This window comes from Mauremys mutica, chromosome 9, assembly GCF_020497125.1.
Source record: "Mauremys mutica isolate MM-2020 ecotype Southern chromosome 9, ASM2049712v1, whole genome shotgun sequence".
In the NCBI taxonomy this organism is placed as follows: domain Eukaryota; kingdom Metazoa; phylum Chordata; order Testudines; family Geoemydidae; genus Mauremys; species Mauremys mutica.
The window spans coordinates 21,330,478-21,348,760 of NC_059080.1; the positions used below are offsets into that span (position 1 = coordinate 21,330,478).

The 18,283-nt window shown below is 43.8% G+C and overlaps 1 protein-coding gene across 1 annotated transcript in view; it reads right to left on the reverse strand.

Moving 5' to 3' along the window:
• LOC123377257 (vascular endothelial growth factor receptor kdr-like) overlaps positions 1–13,801 on the reverse strand; it is a 179,867-nt gene extending 166,066 nt beyond the window's left edge. The window contains exon 1 of the mRNA XM_045029922.1: positions 12,907–13,801. Coding sequence (XP_044885857.1) covers positions 12,907–12,970 — 64 coding nt within the window. The 5' untranslated portion in view covers positions 12,971–13,801. The remainder of the gene's footprint in view (positions 1–12,906) is intronic.
• Between the last annotated feature and the right edge of the window lie 4,482 nt (positions 13,802–18,283).

Genomic DNA, 18,283 nt, shown 5'->3' on the forward strand with positions numbered 1-18,283 from the left:
TAGGTGGGGCAATAGCTTCTTCTGACTTGTTGGATAGTACAACCGGGAAGAGAGAGGCCTGTACTTATGGGTAATAGTAATATTAAATACTTTGCACAAACAACTCCAATAAGAATTAACTACAGCCCCCAGCAGGAGACAAGTACGATCCACCCTCTTCATCTTATTTATTAAACATAGGTAACTGACCGTGGAGTAAAAAAAGTGGCTACATTTCAAGCAAATAAAGAACAATAATATGAAAGATTAAGTGTAAAGGTTATTTTTAAGGCAGATCAACCCAGCATGTTTTATCCAGGGTATTAAAATCACACACTATTATTGCTGCTTGAAAACACACTGTTTTGTTTGATCAAAGGCTTCCTAACAGAATCTTACTGGTTTCAGGTCAAAGGACATGAGTCACTAAGTACGCCATCTTATTCCTATAGGTCACCCTAACTAAATGACTGGTGATGAGAATGTCGGTTTACAACACTGTCTGGATCCAAAAAAGGTGCAAAAAAAAAAAAAGACTCAATAGATTCTTGCGAGCTCCCTCTTCTCTTCACACTTTGGTTCCTGCACGCTTCTTGCTGGGGACTCTGCAGTTCCTGAGCGTGAGTCCATCCCTCTGACCTCTACTTCTCTTTCATTACACACAAAGTTGTTTTGGAGGGGTAAGCTACATTTTATGTGTGTGTGAAACTTACAAAACCACAATGGGCTAGAGCGTGATGCTGACTGTATTAATTTGCCTTGGTGTGAAAACAATGAGGAAACAGCCCGCATATCAGTGCAGCCCAGAATGCCAAGAGGAATTCCAAAAACATAAACAAATAAAACCTAAGGTCTAGTTTGTCTCTTCAGTGGACAAAATCAGAGCCTGAAATACCAGTGGATCAAGCAATTAAACTGTAAATGTAGTCATTAGCAACTTCTTGGTAATTAGCCTCTCAGTTCCCAGACACCTGTGGTATCATTACACGTTGGAAAGTTGGCATTAGGCTGCAATGATGAAATGTGATGAAAATGTGGCACTCTTTCCAAGCAGAATAGGCTAATCAATTTGAGATAGCCAAAGGAGACACTGCCCCTAGGAATCTTTATACCAAGTCCCAGTTCATGCTGAAGTAGGACTCTGGGAATTTAGTGAATCTCTGTGGACATTCTTACAGGGCCAAATCCCAAAGACCTGACCTCAGTGGGAAGTTTGCCTGAGTAAGGACTGCGTAAAACCTGAGTGTGGGCTCTTCAGCACCAAAACAGATGTGAGCTAAAGAAGCAACTCCATTAGCTAGTAACAGTAGCAGGCTGTTATCCTCTATGTGGACTAGTCACATGAGGGGGACAAGACACGCTTTACAAGTATGTTACATAAGACAGGATTTGCAGACATGATCAATAAAACCCATAGTTTAGAGCCCTACTAAGAAGTGTCAGTGCTTTGACTAAAGAAGTTCTCAATGACCTTCCATCTTACCTATATTATGCCAGGAAACTTAAAATAAATTGTAATTTAAAAAAACCCAACAACCCTGCTTTTGTTACATTAGAGCAAATCCAGAGTCTCTCCATGGTGTTCAGTCAAGCTACTGTGGTTTTACACCACTGTATATCTGAGAGCAGAATTTAGCCCAATGTATGACAATGAAATAAAAACAACATCGATGCCATCCATTTGTAAAGGAAAAATGTGCAGAGGTGGAAAGGTTAGATGGTTCTTTCTGTCTCTCACTGTGTAATAGCTTAAACTGTGTTTAAAAGGGTCTCCGGGTGACATCATTGTTTACTTGAATCATCTTTTCATTGTAATAGCAGAAGAATCTTCTAAACTGGCCAAATTTGCTGTTTTGTTCTCTCCTGCGGGCTTGTGCAGCTGAAACCATTTTTAACTTCCTTGCTTCATGTTCATCTATAGCTAGATCTAGATAAAGTGTCCCCCCACACATTATACTATTATTTCATCTGGTTATTCATGACAGGCATTGGAAAAAAGTGCTACCTATACACCCTCCAAGATAGAGCAATGGGGCTTAAAAATGGACTAATCTTGTCTCCACCTGCACAAAAGCGCAATTGCAAGATGGAGTGAGTTGCTTCTTTGGCAATCCCAGTCCTTCAACACAGACAATCCAGGAAACTGAATCAAATGAAAACCTCAGTCTTTGGAAAGCGCAGGGAGCAATTTTTCAAATCATGTTCCTTCCCCATATGTTAGACTTAGCAGCTGAGCACAAGGTTCAGAAGTTCGGCATGGAGGCTTTATCCTCCTTGTTCTAGCTGGCAGGCCAGATCAGGCTGTCTCTCAGGGAAACTTCAGGTACTGGCTTCCTGATGAAATCGCTTGTGCTACTTTGGATCTTCCACTTATGGCTGAAAAAAGGCATTTCAGGCAGTTCATGATGTTTTAAAGTAGTTAACTGACTTCAGTGCTTCATTGCACTACAGTAATGCAAATAAAAACTAAGAATCAGTTCATTAGAATTTGGAGCGAACACTCATCTCAGCTTTTATTTAACCCAAACTAAATTTGCCCATCCTGAGTTAGGAAGGTCTGTTCAAACTGTAAGATTCCTCCTGCAACCTTCACTTAAGCGATTTATCTTTGCTCATCCAAGTAGACCCATTGGCTTCAGAGGGAGAAGTCGTGTCAAGATAGCTAGACTGGGCCGGTGGTTTTCAGTCTACACATCCAACAGTATTTATTACTAGCTTCTTTTATTTGTATCTAATGCTTTGGTGGAGAGAGGAGAGAGATACTATTGTCAATAGCGTTTGTTAGGCACTTCAGAAAACAACCTGAAAGATACGAGGCCAAGTTCAGTGGTGCTGCACTTATGTCAGTGATGAATTTGGCCAACTGTCCCTGCTGCAAGAATATTGTAATTGAAACAGACACATAGTACAATGCAGCAATGCAGAGCTCCATTCTCCTCTCACCTGGAGTACCGTCACTGAAAGCAAAGGTCTGGATTTATATCTTGGTGATGGAGAGCAGAATTTGTCCCACTGGACTTCCATGAGTGCAAGAGAGAAGGGACTCTGGCCCATAGCATTTGGGGTGATCTGAAAACTTTTTTATCACACAGTGGTGCAGGATTTTTGGTTCAGATGACCACATGCCCTCTGTACTCTTCTTCATAAGGTGGATTAATGGAGCGAGAGCCTTCATGGGCGAAGTGCAATGAGAGCTGTGGCAGTGGAGAGAGTGGGTTACTGCCACACAAGGCAGGGTCAGCTAGTGACATAGGGATGGACACTGCAGAATACTGTGCACATGGGGGATTTATTTTTCTGTAAGGAAAGACAGAGACCTTGTGATTTGCTGGTTACTATCCACAAGACTTTATTTTCCTCTCTGCAAACACAGGCACCCACTACTGTCTTGCAACAAGCATTTGCTCTGTGAAGAAGCACTGTAATTAGGACTGCAGCTAGAAAGCATTCCAAATACTACAGCATGGGCACGTATTACTGGCCCACCAGGAGGCAGTTTCAAGCAGGCAGCGCACCGTGTGATGAAGCATGGAAAAAAGATCTTTTTATAATCATTGGAGAATAAACACAGTACTTTTCTGCAAACTGGAGACGGGCCTGGATCCCAGCCCCAGATCCCACCACTTCCAAACGTCTGGGAAGTTCAGATTCAGACGTGTCGCCACCAATGACCCCTCTGTCTATAAAGGACCAAAACTAAATCTCAGTTTTTAAAGACTAAGGGAATTTGGGCTCTGGATCAGAACTTTGTAGGGGCAAGCCTATTTCTGCTGTGTATCCCCAATTACTGATTGCACCCTTCTGTGGATGGAGGAGAAATCTGTTTGTTGCATCACCAGTTTTGATAAGTTAGGCTAGGGTCCTGCAAGATGGGAAAAGCTAGAAAATCTGTTTTCCATTTATTGTCAACATTTTCCAGTTGTGTACCCAGCATTAGTTGCCATCAATGGGAATTGAGGGTGTTAAAGCACCATATAGGGTTGGCCCCTTAAACAGCAACTGTCTTCTTTTGGGAGACCTCTGTGAGAAATATGTGCTGCCAAATTCTGCTTACAATTATACTGGTGTAAATCCAAAGTAAGTCCATGGGAGTCAGGGCTCCTATGCAAAATTTACACTAGTGTAACCAGGAGGCAGAATTTGACCAATGGGGTGAAATTTCCTAACCTGCAACCCCAAGGAAGCAAACATTTTGACTGAGGTGTTTTGGATTCATGAAGGTTAAAAAAATGAACAGATAATAACAGGATCAAGCTTCCTTGACCCTCAAATGAAGAACAATTCCAGAAAGCCTGCAAGCTCCCTTCTGCACTTCCTTGGCAATCTCTTTCCCACAGTTAAGAAAAACACAGGAAGATCTAAGGAAACCTATGTGGAAATGCAAAAGACGAAGGCATGTGATCTGAAAATAGAAGGAAAGTCCATACATTTCCTTTACATACTGGTCTGAGTCCAGTTTTTGGCTGAATTTTGAAATCTTTGGGACCATATGCTTTTGCCATTCCCTCTAGGGCATAATGGGAAACTGATTTGTTTGGTCCTTTATCACTTAACAGATTAGACAATGTGGTTTTCTTCTTGCCTGGTAACTTCAAGAATTCTTTCACAGTGCTAAAAACTACTGCTTTAGAACCACAACAAAGGCCTGCTGCATCGGCTCAGAGCACATCATCGGCCAGTTGTGAATCCCTTTGTGATTACACACATTAGGGAAGCTTGCAGAAGTCACATCTCATAAAGTTCAGCACGGTATGAAAACTTACTGCATCCAACTGAAGAAAGCTAAAGAGATTAAACTGTAAACCACAGGCAATCCCACACTGGCTTGCCAAACCTCTGCACTAGTCCCAACTTAAAAGGGAAGAAGCAAATTTAATTTGGGCACAAGGAAGAGAAACTGTGCAGACCTCCACTGGCAGCAGGACTCAGAAATTCCTCTAGGTCTTTCAAACTGTAACAATTTTAGGAATCCTGAGAACTGAGGGTAGATTGGGTGATGCTTTGGCAGCGGGAAGGGAGAACAGGATGTAGTGAGAACAACAAAGTAGGTACTTAAAGGGCAGACTAATCAAAGGACTTGGAGGTGCGGGCACTGCAGTGCCTCTCAAAACCATTTCTATTCACTCCCTCCTAAACAATCAGAGTGTGTAGCTTTGAGTTATCCTGTTAAAAAGATGGCAACATTCTCATGGCGCAATAGGTCAACCTGCTTAGATCAGTGGATTAGTTAGTAAAATTTTACACAGTGCTTTGAAAATACAGGGCTTGACTCAGATCTCACTCATGGTGGCTTTATATCAGTGTAACTCTACTGACATCATCAGCCCACTAAATTTACTAATTCATTCACAGTGCTGGAAGCTTTCATGGTATAGAACCACAACAAGGGCCTCGGTGTTTTTTTGGAGAATCAGACCCATGAAGAGTCCATATGAATGCAAAGCATCATCACTATCAAATAAAAGTTTGTTTCAATGCTGATAAAGCAGAGTGGATCAGGTCATATGATGAGCGCAATGATAATCATGTGCACAATTCAGTTCTGCTTTTATTCTCTTTGATGGTTCTAAGTGAGCTGTGTCACCAGCACAGAGATGCTGGATCAGCCTCACCAGTGAGAGGGAATCAGGTGTGCTCTTCGCACTACCATGGGGTCAAGCTGAAAACGTAATTAAAAATCTCCATGAGATTAAAAGAAGATGCCACCAGCTATCTACCCATATGCAAAGCCTGTGGGCTGGCATGTGCCAAGCTGGGTAGTAACAACCTCCTTTCCCCCAGCTACCTGGACTTTGGATCTGGTCTGGTGCAGAGGGTGGCCCTAGATTAAACCCCCCCACCACCACAGAGAAGTTGGAGAGGGGTGGGTTGAGGACGAAGACTGACTCTGGTCCCCCTCACACCTCACTGGCCAGCTGCAAGAGGAAAATTAAATGGTGCTCTTTGAAGAAGCCAGAGCAAGACAGCAACAGGGGCAGAACTGTGACACCCTAAGGGGCTTCCCAGATTGCTCCTGGCATGGTGCAGCTATGCACTGCCTCTTACTCAGGGCTGAGCCTGAAGATTAAGTCTAGCCCTATATACCTAGCCACACTAATTATTCCCAGTACAATTAATGGGCCCAGTCCTGGCCCTAGCTGCATCTGTGGCATGGAGCCCCCAGAAGCTCCATGACATGGCCAGTTTCTGCAGCTGTGGGTGCTTTGGCAGATGTAGAAGGGGAAGTTCCCCTCCAATGTAATCATGGGCCACTCAACCCCCTTTGCTGCCCTGGGACAGAATCTGTGACTCCAACCATCTTGAGTGTCCTTCCAGCTCAGTCCAAACCCCCCATGGCAGCTTTTTTCTGAAGGTCACTGGCTCTTTATCTGCCATATCAATCTACTGAAAGATGAGATGTTATTTTTGCATATACTCCACCACACTTGGGCAATGACCATTTTGTACCTTCAACATACAGACGGTTTACATTTCACTTCAGATGGTCTCCTCCTAGCCTCCATCCCATCAGCCTTCCTCCTTCTCCTCATTTGAGGAACAATAGGCCTGGATGCGTTTTTAAGATTCCATCTGTCATACAAAAACATCTCCATATGGTTTGCTTGCGATCCCAAGCTTTCTCCTGGTGCAGCATTGTTCTCATGGTAAACTTTTAAACTATTAAATGGCATTTCCAGATAATAATCTGTACTGGTCAATTTTGGCAAGTTCTGCTGTTTTCTGTGTGCCTTACAAAAAATAAAGAAAAAATAAGTGTCTAGCCCAGTGAGGTGAGAGACCATTTATTCCAGTGAACTGTAGACACTTTTACACCAGGATCTCCACTTATTTAAACAACCTATCTTGCTGGCCAGGGTGGCTGAATACAGAGCTAGGCTCTCTGCTCTATTTCTCTCCCATGTTATGAGGTACCCAGGAGCAAGAATGCCTTATCAGCATTAGGAAGGCTTAATATCCTGCCAGTCATTTCAGACGAGCTGTGAAGGAAAATGTTAGGGGCTGCGATCTATTTTGCTCTCAGGCTGTTGGGATAGCCAAAGTGTCTTTTAATTACTGCCATTTGCAATTCCCATTTCAGTCTCAAAAACGGGGAAGTCTAGCCAGTGCAGAGGAGGAATAAAAGGTAGAGCACTCCAGGAAAATGTAGAAAATATCAAGTTAATTATGCAACTACATGGGAGTTAGCCTCAATGTCCTGCCCAAACTCTCATCTGGACAGTTAGAATCTACTTATTTGAAATTCCTCCAGCAGTTTTAAAAACTATTACAAGGTGAGCTGAAAACAGCTTCCCCATTCCACCTGCATTTCAGTGGTGGAGAAAGTGACCCCTGTTGTGTACAGTTTGTGAAGTATTTTGGATGAAAATGCAACAGAAGCATAAGACATTCTAGTTCAATTCAATGTGTGCATACAGCACATTACAGATTCTCCATCTGCCATTCAAACACAGCACTGGCTGCTTGGAAAACCAACTATTAGTCTCCTATTCCTGACTGCACTGGTGAAATTTTGTATTGTAGTTGGAAACCTTTTATAATGGTGGATGAATATATTTAGATGTGTTAATATGGGGTGGGGGGGAAGAGAAGGGAAATTATGTATATGCTTATTCTTGTAACATTTTCAATGAAAAAAGTGTTTGAAAAAAATAAAAAGGAGATTCCTATAGAAACCTTGAACAAGTGAATTGGTTCTGTGCGCTCAGTATACTGTTTTGTATGATTTTACTCTGGAAATTATGAGACTTTAAAAATACTTTTTATCTTCCTTTAATACATTAATTATGGTAAAATTATTTCTGCTTAGTTTTGAATGTGGCAGTTTTAGACAGGAAATTTAGTATAACACTCGCTTTTAAAAAGAGTTCTGTACTGTTTATAACATTTTTCCACAGTGCAGCAGATACTTAGAAAATCACATTAGCAGTGGGACATAAGACTTGCTTTTATAAAAAGTGAGCAATAGTCTATTTAGTCCAGTATCCCAGCCCCAACAGAGACCAGTGATGGATTCTTCATAGAAAGGCAAAAACATGCACAATATTGCAATATTTTCCCATGGAGCTAACTTTCTTCCTGACCCCAGTCAATGATCATTTTATGCTCTGAAGCACGATGATTGGGATGGTTTTCAATAGTAGTAATATATGTAGGTCTGGTTGAAAAATGAAAACCTATTTTCAAAATGTTTTTTGAAATATCTAAGTTGTTTTTATGTCAAAAATTTCAAAATAGATCCATTTTTCATTTTTTTGAAAGTTGTCATGATTTTATTTTAAAATGGTTCTCAAAACCACTGAAAGATGCTATTGAAAAAGGTTACTGGAATTTTTGACTCACTGAAAACCATTTTTGATAAAAAAAATGTCAGGATTAAAAAACAAAAAAAGCATTAACTTTTTCATGCAAAATGACAAATTTGTTGATGTCAGCTATTTATGAAAAAAAAAGTTTTTGAAAACAAACAAACCAAAACCCCTTTTTGACCAGGAACAACAACAACAACCACCACACACCCAAACAAATCACTTTCAACCAGGAAAAATAACAACACCTTTTTTGCCAAAAATTTCCACCAGCCCTCGTATTTAGAGAATAAAGACTGTAAATGCAATAAGAGTCAAACAGAACCATTTCAACCTTGTGCTAAGAGGAATCAGAACTAAAATATGCAACAACGTCAAAGAAGAAATGCCATGACAAGCATGGAACTATTCTAGATGATTTCAGGACATCTACATATTTTGGAGCTAAGCTTTTTGGAATGGGGCTGGAGATTGCTGGAATGAGCAATTGTCTGCCTGTTACCTCTTCTGATTTGAAATCAAATCTCAGCTTTGCTATGGTCAGGGTGCAGGACCCGTTGCTGATCCATGGGCATGTTTAGGTTTCAAGGAAAATACAACCTATCAATGGTCTAGTAAGATATAACTTTTGTCCTCAACCATCAATACAGTGACTCCTAAATGTTCTTAGATTCCCTATGTGCCATCTACACAGGTCACGGCGGTAGTCTCCTGACCTGTGACATGAGGCTGATGGCAGAGTGGTGGTGGCAGTCATCTCAAACCAATACTAATTAGCTGCAACAGAGTGAGTACTTGAAGTCCTCTATTGTGGCTGGGGTATTAGCTAAGAAAATATCCTTTCCCTTGGTGTCTGTCCCAAACAGGATAACTGGTTTGGCAGCAGCACTGCTGAGAAGGATCTGGGAGTTATGGTGGATCACAACCTCAACAATGCAGTACTGCTGCAAAAAAAAGCAAATGCAATTTAGGGTTGCATTAACAGAGGCATAGCATGCAAGTCATCAGAGATGTTAGTGCCACTGGTTAGGCCTCAGCTGGAGTACTGTGTCCAATTTTGGTCACCACTGTATAGAAAGGATGTACAGAAACTGGAAAGGATCGAGAGGCGAGCAACAAAGATGGTCATAGGGATGGAGTGCAAGCCATATGAGCAAAGGCTGAAGGAACTGGGTATGTTTAGTTTGGAAAAGAGATTAAGGGGGGACATGATAGCAGTCTTCAAATACTTGAATGCTGCCATTAAAAAGATGGAGAAAAGTTGTTTTGTCTTGCCACAAAGGGCAGGACAAGAGAACTTCCTAACTGTAACAGTAGGACAATGGAACAAACTGTCGTGGGAAGTCATGGAAGTTCCTTCACTGGAGGTTTTCAAAAGGAGGCTGGATAGCCATTTGCCCTGGATGGTTTAGACACAACAAATCCTGCATCTTGGCAAGGGATTAGACTAGATGACTCTTATGGTTCCTTCTAACCCTATGGTTTTATGATTCTATGACACAAAGCTCTACCCCTCTTTATTGTCAGACATGGAGAGGGCATTCTCTCTCTCTCCCTTCTCAGTGCCTGGCTCCAAAGGGGCATGGATGAAAGTGAGCTGGATGAATACAGTGGGGGGAAGACTGCCAGGTAAGGAGTATATTTAGAGGGTGCAGTGGGTGATATCTGTACCTGGCTCATTTCTGTGGGAGTAAACCCACCCTTTTCAGTAACAGTTGCAATGTGAGTGTGCTCCTGGGTTCCCAGCAAGAACTGGTGGCCAGAAATGCCTTTTCCTGCCTGTGCTTGGCCAGGTACTTGTTACCAATTCTCTCTGATCCAGAAATTGCCATGGTAATACATGCCTTTGTAACCTTCAGGCTGGACTGCTGTCTTATGCCCTATATGGACACGCTCTGAAGACCATTCAAAAGTTACTGTTAGTGGAGAATACAGCTGGCCGTGTACTTGCAGTGTCAGCCAGAGGGAGTGCATTCTAACAATTCTCTGAGGACTGCACAAACTTCCTATTTGCTTCCAGGTGCAATTCAAAATGTTGCTACTGATGTACAAAGGCCAATCAGTTATGGAATCACCTATTTCCCCACATGCTCGAACAATAACTGAGGTCAGCTAGGGCACTTCTACTAGGGGTGGCTGGTGGCAGGGTATTCATGACTCTTGCCTATGGAATCCACTTCCTCTGTTGGTCCAGCAGAGCTCAAACTGGCCCTTTAAGGCATGATGTAAAGCTCGTGTTTACTCCAGGCATGTTTGTGAGGAATATATGGAGCTTGTTTCTGAGTTTATCTGGGCTGACCCTTGCTGGCAAGTGTTTAAAATGTTGGTACGTACACCAAGAGGCACTGTGAGGGAGCGTTTTATAAGTCTCTGAATAAACCAAACCAAATATGTGGATTTTAGTAATGAAGCTCTGGTAGTTTACGGTTCTACTAGAATCCTTCAGCAGATCTGTCTTCCTGATATGGTTGGTTATTGATTATTGTTGGTGGAAATTAACCGTACCCCTAGAGCCTAGAGACACACTTCATACTGACCATGAGGAGACTAAAGAACCAATAGTCTGGTGTTTTGAAATATACCCAGGGCTCAAGGAAGACTATGGATCACTACTGGGAGGAGAAATTTCACAGTAAATAACGGACCATCTCCTATATACAATCTGATGTGCGCCCCTGAATTATTCTATTCCCCATGAAGGAAGTGATTTCATAGATTCAGCTTGCCCCATGCACAACAGAGGGTTCAAATATATGCTATAGCCTTGGCTTTTGAAGCCTCATCTTCTTCAGGGTATTACAGATGATCAAATACAACTTGAAATGTTCCCATATAGGAGAGAGATACTAAGCCCCACAAATTGCTATTTTTAACTAATTGTTGAAGCCTTAAGGCCGGGGATCAGAAGTGTTAGCTAGAGGAGTGTGTGTGTGAAGGGGGGGGGGGGAATCCTTCAAATGCATCTCATGTCAAGAGACATCTTTCTCTATTTCCAAATATTTTAATGAAACACTGACCCCTTTGAAGTATTCAGACCTGAGTTCCCATTGCTGTTGGTAAGAGAACTGATATCTAGTGAGAGAGCCCTTGTAAACTTATTACAGGAAATTCCAGAGCCAATTCCTCACTGGCCCATTGGCCGCCTATTTAATTAGGCATTACTGTGTGGCATTTCACTGGCTGTATCACATCTGCAATGGGGGTGGGGATCTTCCAGAAGAAAGCCCAGGGCAAGGACAGGGGGGTGATTTGTGGGAGCAACCCACAAAGCTTGTTACTTGCTCAAAGTAAAGTGTTATGAATTCAGGGGCCTCTCTGAGAAAGTTCAGCTAGGGCTGAAAAGAAAAGAACCCCAAAGGTTCTTCTGATGGGCGCCCGGGAGCAGTTTAGTGCTAAGTAAGGTGACAAGACAGCAAGTGTGAAAAATCGGGATGGGGAGTGGGGGGTAATGGGAGCCTATATAGGAAAAAGACCCCAAAATCAGGACTGTCCCTATAAAATTGGGACAGCTGGTCACCCTAGTGCTAAGTAAGTGCGAGACTGGAGAAAAATGTGAGTCATGGACCGAGAATGGAGCCTTCACTTCAGCACAGCAACCTGCGGGTCAAAGCCCTGGGGCGGGGGGATGAGAGCACAGGGACAGGGAGGCTTTAGAGCAGTGCTCTCTTCCCAAGCTTGCTTCCCTTCTCCCGGTGAGCTCTCCCTTAGCACTCCTGAAAACCCACCCCACAGCCACCCTTTCTCTCAACTGCAGCGAGGGAAGTCCCCACCGGGGCCGGGGATGCCTAGTTGCAGTGGCAAGCGCCATCTAGCGGCAGCTCCCCAGATCTGCTGCCTCAAGGCACTTGACTCCTTATGATGCCCAAACCCGGGGAAAGTAATTGAAACCATATCCAGGAGAGAACATCCCGGGCAATTAAAACAACAACAGAGCTGAAATAGTTGCATCCATAGAGGAAACCAATTTTAACTCTGTGACAATACAGGCTCTCCCCCGCCACCGCGCAAAATGGACCGAGCCGGACTGCAAATTCCCCCCTCTAACAAGCCCCCAGCCCTGAAACAGAGCCCTGGCGTCGCTGCTTCGTGCAGGGTTATTACAGCGCGCAGCGTCCCGTGGCGCTAGGAGGCTGGTGTACTCAGGTGCACGCTTGCGTTCAGCGGGAGAAAAAATAAACACACGGAAAGCTGAGCCAGCGCTGGTGTTGCTCTTGGCCCGCTCTGGGCAAGGTGCTGGGCCAGGCTAGAAAACCAGGAGCTAGAGCCGTATGGGACAGGGGCACCAACCAAGACCCCCCCGGCGGAACTCGTTCCTCTCCATCCCACCCAGGGATTTATCATTCTTCTTTACTGAACTCCGCCAGCCAGCAGCCAGGAGAGGCTTGCTTTGAACTGATACGCCCGCTTGGGCAGACAAGGTGGCTTGCTGCGAAGTGGCCTGAAGCCGATGGGGGTGGGGGGGTGGGGGGAACCATTTCCAACCTGGATACCGCACCGGCGTGAGCCAACACAGGAGAGAAAGTTGTCGGAGCAAAAATACACTGTGAAATCAAAGGAGCGTGAGTGAGTGAGTGTGTGTGAGAGAGAGAGAGTGAAAAAACCACGTGTAAACTGCTCTTACCTTGGAGCCAAAGCAGTCCATGAAGCACCCCGACAGCCAGGGCGGGGCAGTGCTTGGGGATCATGGCTGGTGCAGCTGTGACTTATGAGGATATCCTTTAGAAACGTGCAAGAAGGGAGAGCTGTCAATAGGGGCAATTTCTTTCCAGCAACACGTTTCAAAGCCTTCAGGCTGGGTCAGGGCGGGGAGGGGAGTGGGGAAAGAACGAGGCGTCCCGAAGTTCTCCCTTGTTGATTCCAGTGAAACTGCGCTTTCCAGTCACTGCGTCCCCGCTTTGCTACAGGGTTTTGTTTGCCTCCCTCTCGTCTCGAGATTTTTTTTTCCAGAATAACTTTATTCCTTGTCCCCCCCACCTCCTAACTCATGGGATGATCTGGGGGGTTTTGTTTGGGTTGGTTTTTCTTTCTTTTCTTTTTCTTTGGCTAACTCTGCTTAAAGTAGAGAGACCAGTGAGAAGAGCAGCTGTCACACAACTGACCAAAGGGGTTTACAAAGCAAAGGAGCCGCAACAAAAAAAGTTTTGGTGCAAAGTTTTTTCGAGTCACTGAGCGGCTGCTTCTGAGTCGCTCTCCTCCCTTGGGCTGGGCTCTGGTTAAAGTGTCTGTAACCAAAAGCCTCCGCTGAGGTCTGTTTATCCAGGGAGGTGCAGGTGCTGCAGGGATCTGGTGGAAGAAGCCTTTAAACTCTCTCAGGCTTGCGAGACAGGAGTGGGGAAAAAACCAAAACCAGACTCCTGCGTCCCAGTAGCTGTTGCAGCTGACACGAGCCCACGGGATCTCTGCTACATGCTGCTGGTGGAGTCACAAGCCCAGGAGCAGGCGACCGTTTCGGCTTCTTGCAAGGAGTGGGGCTTGTGCCTGGGCAGATCACAGTTTAGGTATTTCTCGCTCTCTCCCCCACCCCTCCCAGTTTGATCTGCTTTTGCTGGGGTGTTTGGTGTGAGCCTGGGATTCTTTATAGGGAAAGAACAAGAGGAAGGAGAGACGTCAGCAGCCCAGCCAGGGGGGAGCTTCGCTCTCTCGCTCGCTGTCACTTTTCCAGTGCTAAGGCTCCCAGGGCTGCGGCAGGGATCTCAACCCCCCCCCCCCCCCACACACACACATGCCAGCCCTCGCGCTGGTTCTTGCCTATCTCGCTAACAGGTGGGCAGGGCTGCTCGGGGCAGGCAGGTGGCAGCAAGCTCCGGCTGCAGGAGCACGAGCGGAGTGGGAGGCAGAGGCTGGTCGAGGTAGCTCCTCAGGTGGCAATGTGCCCCGGGACTCCTTCCCACGGAATGGTGCTGGACCTGGGGTTGGGGGCGCCGGGCCCCAAGAGGTGCCTTGGTGCTGAGAATCCTGTGGCACCTTATAGACTAACAGACGTTTTGCAGCATGAGCTTTCGTGGGTGATACAAGTCTTGCATCCGACGAAGTGGGTATTCACCCACGAAAGCTCATGCTGCAAAATGTCTGTTAGTCTATAAGGTGCCACAGGACTCTTTGCTGCTTTTACAGATCCAGACTAACAGGGCTACCCCTCTGATACTTGGTGCTGAGCTCCCTCATGTGCACCAGAGACACCGACAAGCAAAAGGAAACACACAGGAGAGTGGGCGAGGAACTAAAACTTGCCCCAGTTTTCTGTCTGTAAAGGTGCTGGAATAACCTGGGAAGTAAGGCAGCTGCTCAGGATACGGGCATACAGGTGTTTTGCTTTGCCTTGGTGCTTCTTTCCCTCCCATCAGCCAACGTTACATGAGCAGAATGTAAGGATTTAACAGAAGTCGGTTTCCTGACCTGATGTCAGTCTGATTGAGTCCCTTTGGAATGTAACTGGTATTTTACCATGGAGCAGCTTTAAAAGCACTTTAAAATTCGTATTTTTGATATTGAGGGATGCAGGTCATTTGCTGATGTGTGTGTGTCACACACACACACACACACACACACACACACACACACACACACACACACACACACACACACACACACACACACACCCACCCCCCCCCCGTGGGATGGCTTCAGCAAAGAGTGGCAAGAATAAAGAGTCGATGCAAACAGAGCATTTGAAAAAGAGCAAAGTTTGCTTTAACTTATAAGTTTTGGCACCCCAACCACATCAGAAATCTTTGGGATGCTGCTGCAAGCAAGGCAGATTGCCCTTCACTTTGTAGAGACATTTAGAAATGTTTTCATCCGAAATGCAACAAAGCAAACTCACTTTAAAAAAAAAGTCTATTAGGTGGATATCTCGCTCTGACCTGTCTTGGGTTTTGAGATAGCACCGACCACTGCCTGGTATCTAAGCACTATTTCCAGGTATTTGGGTGTAGACAATGCCACCCACGCGGCTGAGCTTGCTGGCGTCGCCTCATGCCTTTGCTCTGAGTATGCCAAGCCCTTAGCGTGGGAGAGCAGCACTCCCAGATCAGAAGCCGTGGGGACCCTGTGAAGTGGATACAGTCACTGTACCCTTCCACTCCTGCCCAGAGTTGGACACTCCTCTTCCAGATGCTGCTGATCTTCCAAGGAAGAGGATGTGGGCAGTTCAGCCTAAGTTCAGACTTTTCACAAGAATGAATGTTAACTGTCAGTGGTTTGCCCAGCTGTTATCAGTATACGTTAATAACTTACCTATATCTAGCAGCTTGGATCCTAACAGGATTTTATAATCAGTATGCAGGGAGATCACTCACTCAGCATGGAAATGCACCCCTGGCTCAGATCTCAATGGAGAGCCATTCTGTGCTATCAACACTACCCAGCAACAATAATATACCTAAGTTATACACCACTTTACATCTCCAAAGCGCTACAATAACATGAATCCTCCCAGCTCCCTTGTCAGGCAGATCAGTATTATGGAGCTCAGATCCTATGCTGATGGGGGACAGATAGAGTAGATTATTATTCCTGTTTTACTTATGGAGAAAATGAGACACAGGTTAAATGATTTGTCATAGGCCACACAGCAGATCACTGGCAAAGCTGGGATTCAGTCTCATGCTCATTCAATTAGTTTTCAGAAGAGGAAGTGAAAAATAGCCTGTGCATTGGAATCTACAAGGGAATCTGATAACCTGGAATTTTAGTGAAGATGAACTTTGGTCAGCTGAACTTTTGTTCCCCTTTTTTGATATATAAAAATCTTGTTTTTATCTTTTGAAGCATGTGACAAATATATACACACAATACTGAAATACAGTCAGATCAGAGCAGGAGATTAATACAGTTGAACATACAATTACATATTTTAATTTGCAAGAGAGGTGACCAAACATCAGTTGATCAGAAACATGATCCATGAAAGCCATAAACACAAACTCTACAATAAAGTGTTATAATTCTGAATGTCTGAGTCCAATGAATAATTTCCTACAATAATGCCTAATGTACAATTAGAATACAGTGTTCTCAATATCACAAGAGGTTATCAGGTTGATACGAATATTAATACCCTAGTCACTTCTAATACAATACAAGAAATGTACCTCTCCCTTTTGTATTTTATAAATTAATACATCAGAGTATATATCCTCATCCAAATCAGTGTACCAATTCTGAACTGATGGTCTGGGTTAGAAATTCCTTCTGCAGCTCAGGCAGCTGTGGAGAGTTACTTTTAAATCTCATAATAGTGGATAATAGCAAAGAACAGTCATATAGGATTAATTGTGCATTTCAGGGGAAATAAAATTTCCAGTTAAAATTTGCAGTATCTGATATTTTGGCTTCATAATCACAAATTTTGGGGCATATCTACAATATGCCAAATTTTATCAAATTCCTTCTAGATTGGTTGCACCTCCAACAATATTTACAAGCTATATCTTTCCAAGCTCTTCAGAGTCCAACAGATTTTATGAACTATCTTATTATGCAGTCACTGTACTTTTGCTACCCTGGTGCTAATTTTAAATTCATAATCCAGAACCTCTTTCCCATTGTTTAGAAGTAGACTGTAGTTCAAAATCAGTTTCCCACATGGATTTTGATTTTCAGAAAGCTCTGTATGACTATACTAACCCAAACAGCAATAGATAAGAACTGGATAGTGAATGTGCCATTCCTGAAATGTTCAGTCAAAAAATTAGCAATAAGAGGGTTTGAGGATGTGCGCACAATTTGGGGATTGAATGACATTATTAACCAGCTGCAGTAAAATAAAATTCTTGTTCTTCAGATGCTTCAAATGTATCTTTTAATGGTTGAAGGGCAAGCAGATGTTCATCTTTATCTATATTTCCAAAAGCTGAATGCCAACATTTGTTCAAATTACGCTGGGGATGATTTTATTTTGAATTCTTTATTTTTCTCAAAATTGATATAAATTAGTACCAATAGCCTATCTTGTTCTTGAACATATCAGTACACATGTGGCAAAGGTAAGCCTTCACAAAGTATAACAGACTTACAGAACAAAATGGTAAGGTCCATTCCCAGAAACATAAAAAAGCAACTTGATTAACTGTAATGTAATTTAATAATAAAACAATTATTCTTGCCAGTAAAGAAGTTTGAAAGCCTTTTACAAATTTTAATTAATTCAGTCTCACAACACACCCGTGATTTAAATAAAGACTACAGAAAGATCGTTTCACCAGCTAATAATATGCAGCCAACTCTGGGGTGGAACCTGGAGATTGTTCAAATGTATCCATCAAATCAATTACATAAAAAGAAGGAAATGGAGAATGCTGTATCTAACTAAACTGCTGGGGGATTTAAATGGGGAGAATTAGAATTTGGCCAGAATTCCAGGGCTACCACCTCTACTCTTACCTAATGTGCATGCATTCTTTAGAGCCAGGTCCCACAGGGCAGGGCAAACTGGATGTGTAATCTGGCAGCAAAACTGGCTTAACAAACTCATGAAAGATTTTCCCAGGGCCAGGGTGATCCTCTGGTAGTACAGATCCAACATAGGGGCCTTCCTGATGTTGATGTAGCAGGGGAAAGGGCTGCAGAAAAGAAGGTGTGGTTGGCCCCAAGTAATCTTCAATTGTATTTTCTGCCCCTGTGGCCATTGCAGCCCTGTCCAAGTGAAAGCGCCTCTCAAGTTGCTGTAACACAGCACAGGGGGGATGGCCATTCAGACAGCCACAGCAGAATCAGAGTTTTAAGCCAGATGTGCATGGCACTCTGCTTTGTGCTCTGAGCAGTTTAGTCTTAGCCAAAGGATCTGGCACTTTATGTCAACAGTTAGTCAGCATGTCAGCCAACAGACGGCATCTCCTAAGGCAGTGCTGTTGATTGTTGCTGACTCAGATGGAAGGGTACTGTCTAGCGAATCACCAATCCCACTTCCTCCAACCCACGGGTGTTCTCCAAACAAAAAGCCCTTGTGCTTTTAGCTTGTGAGATTGGATAGACAACAAAGTGGCATAGCTGCAGGC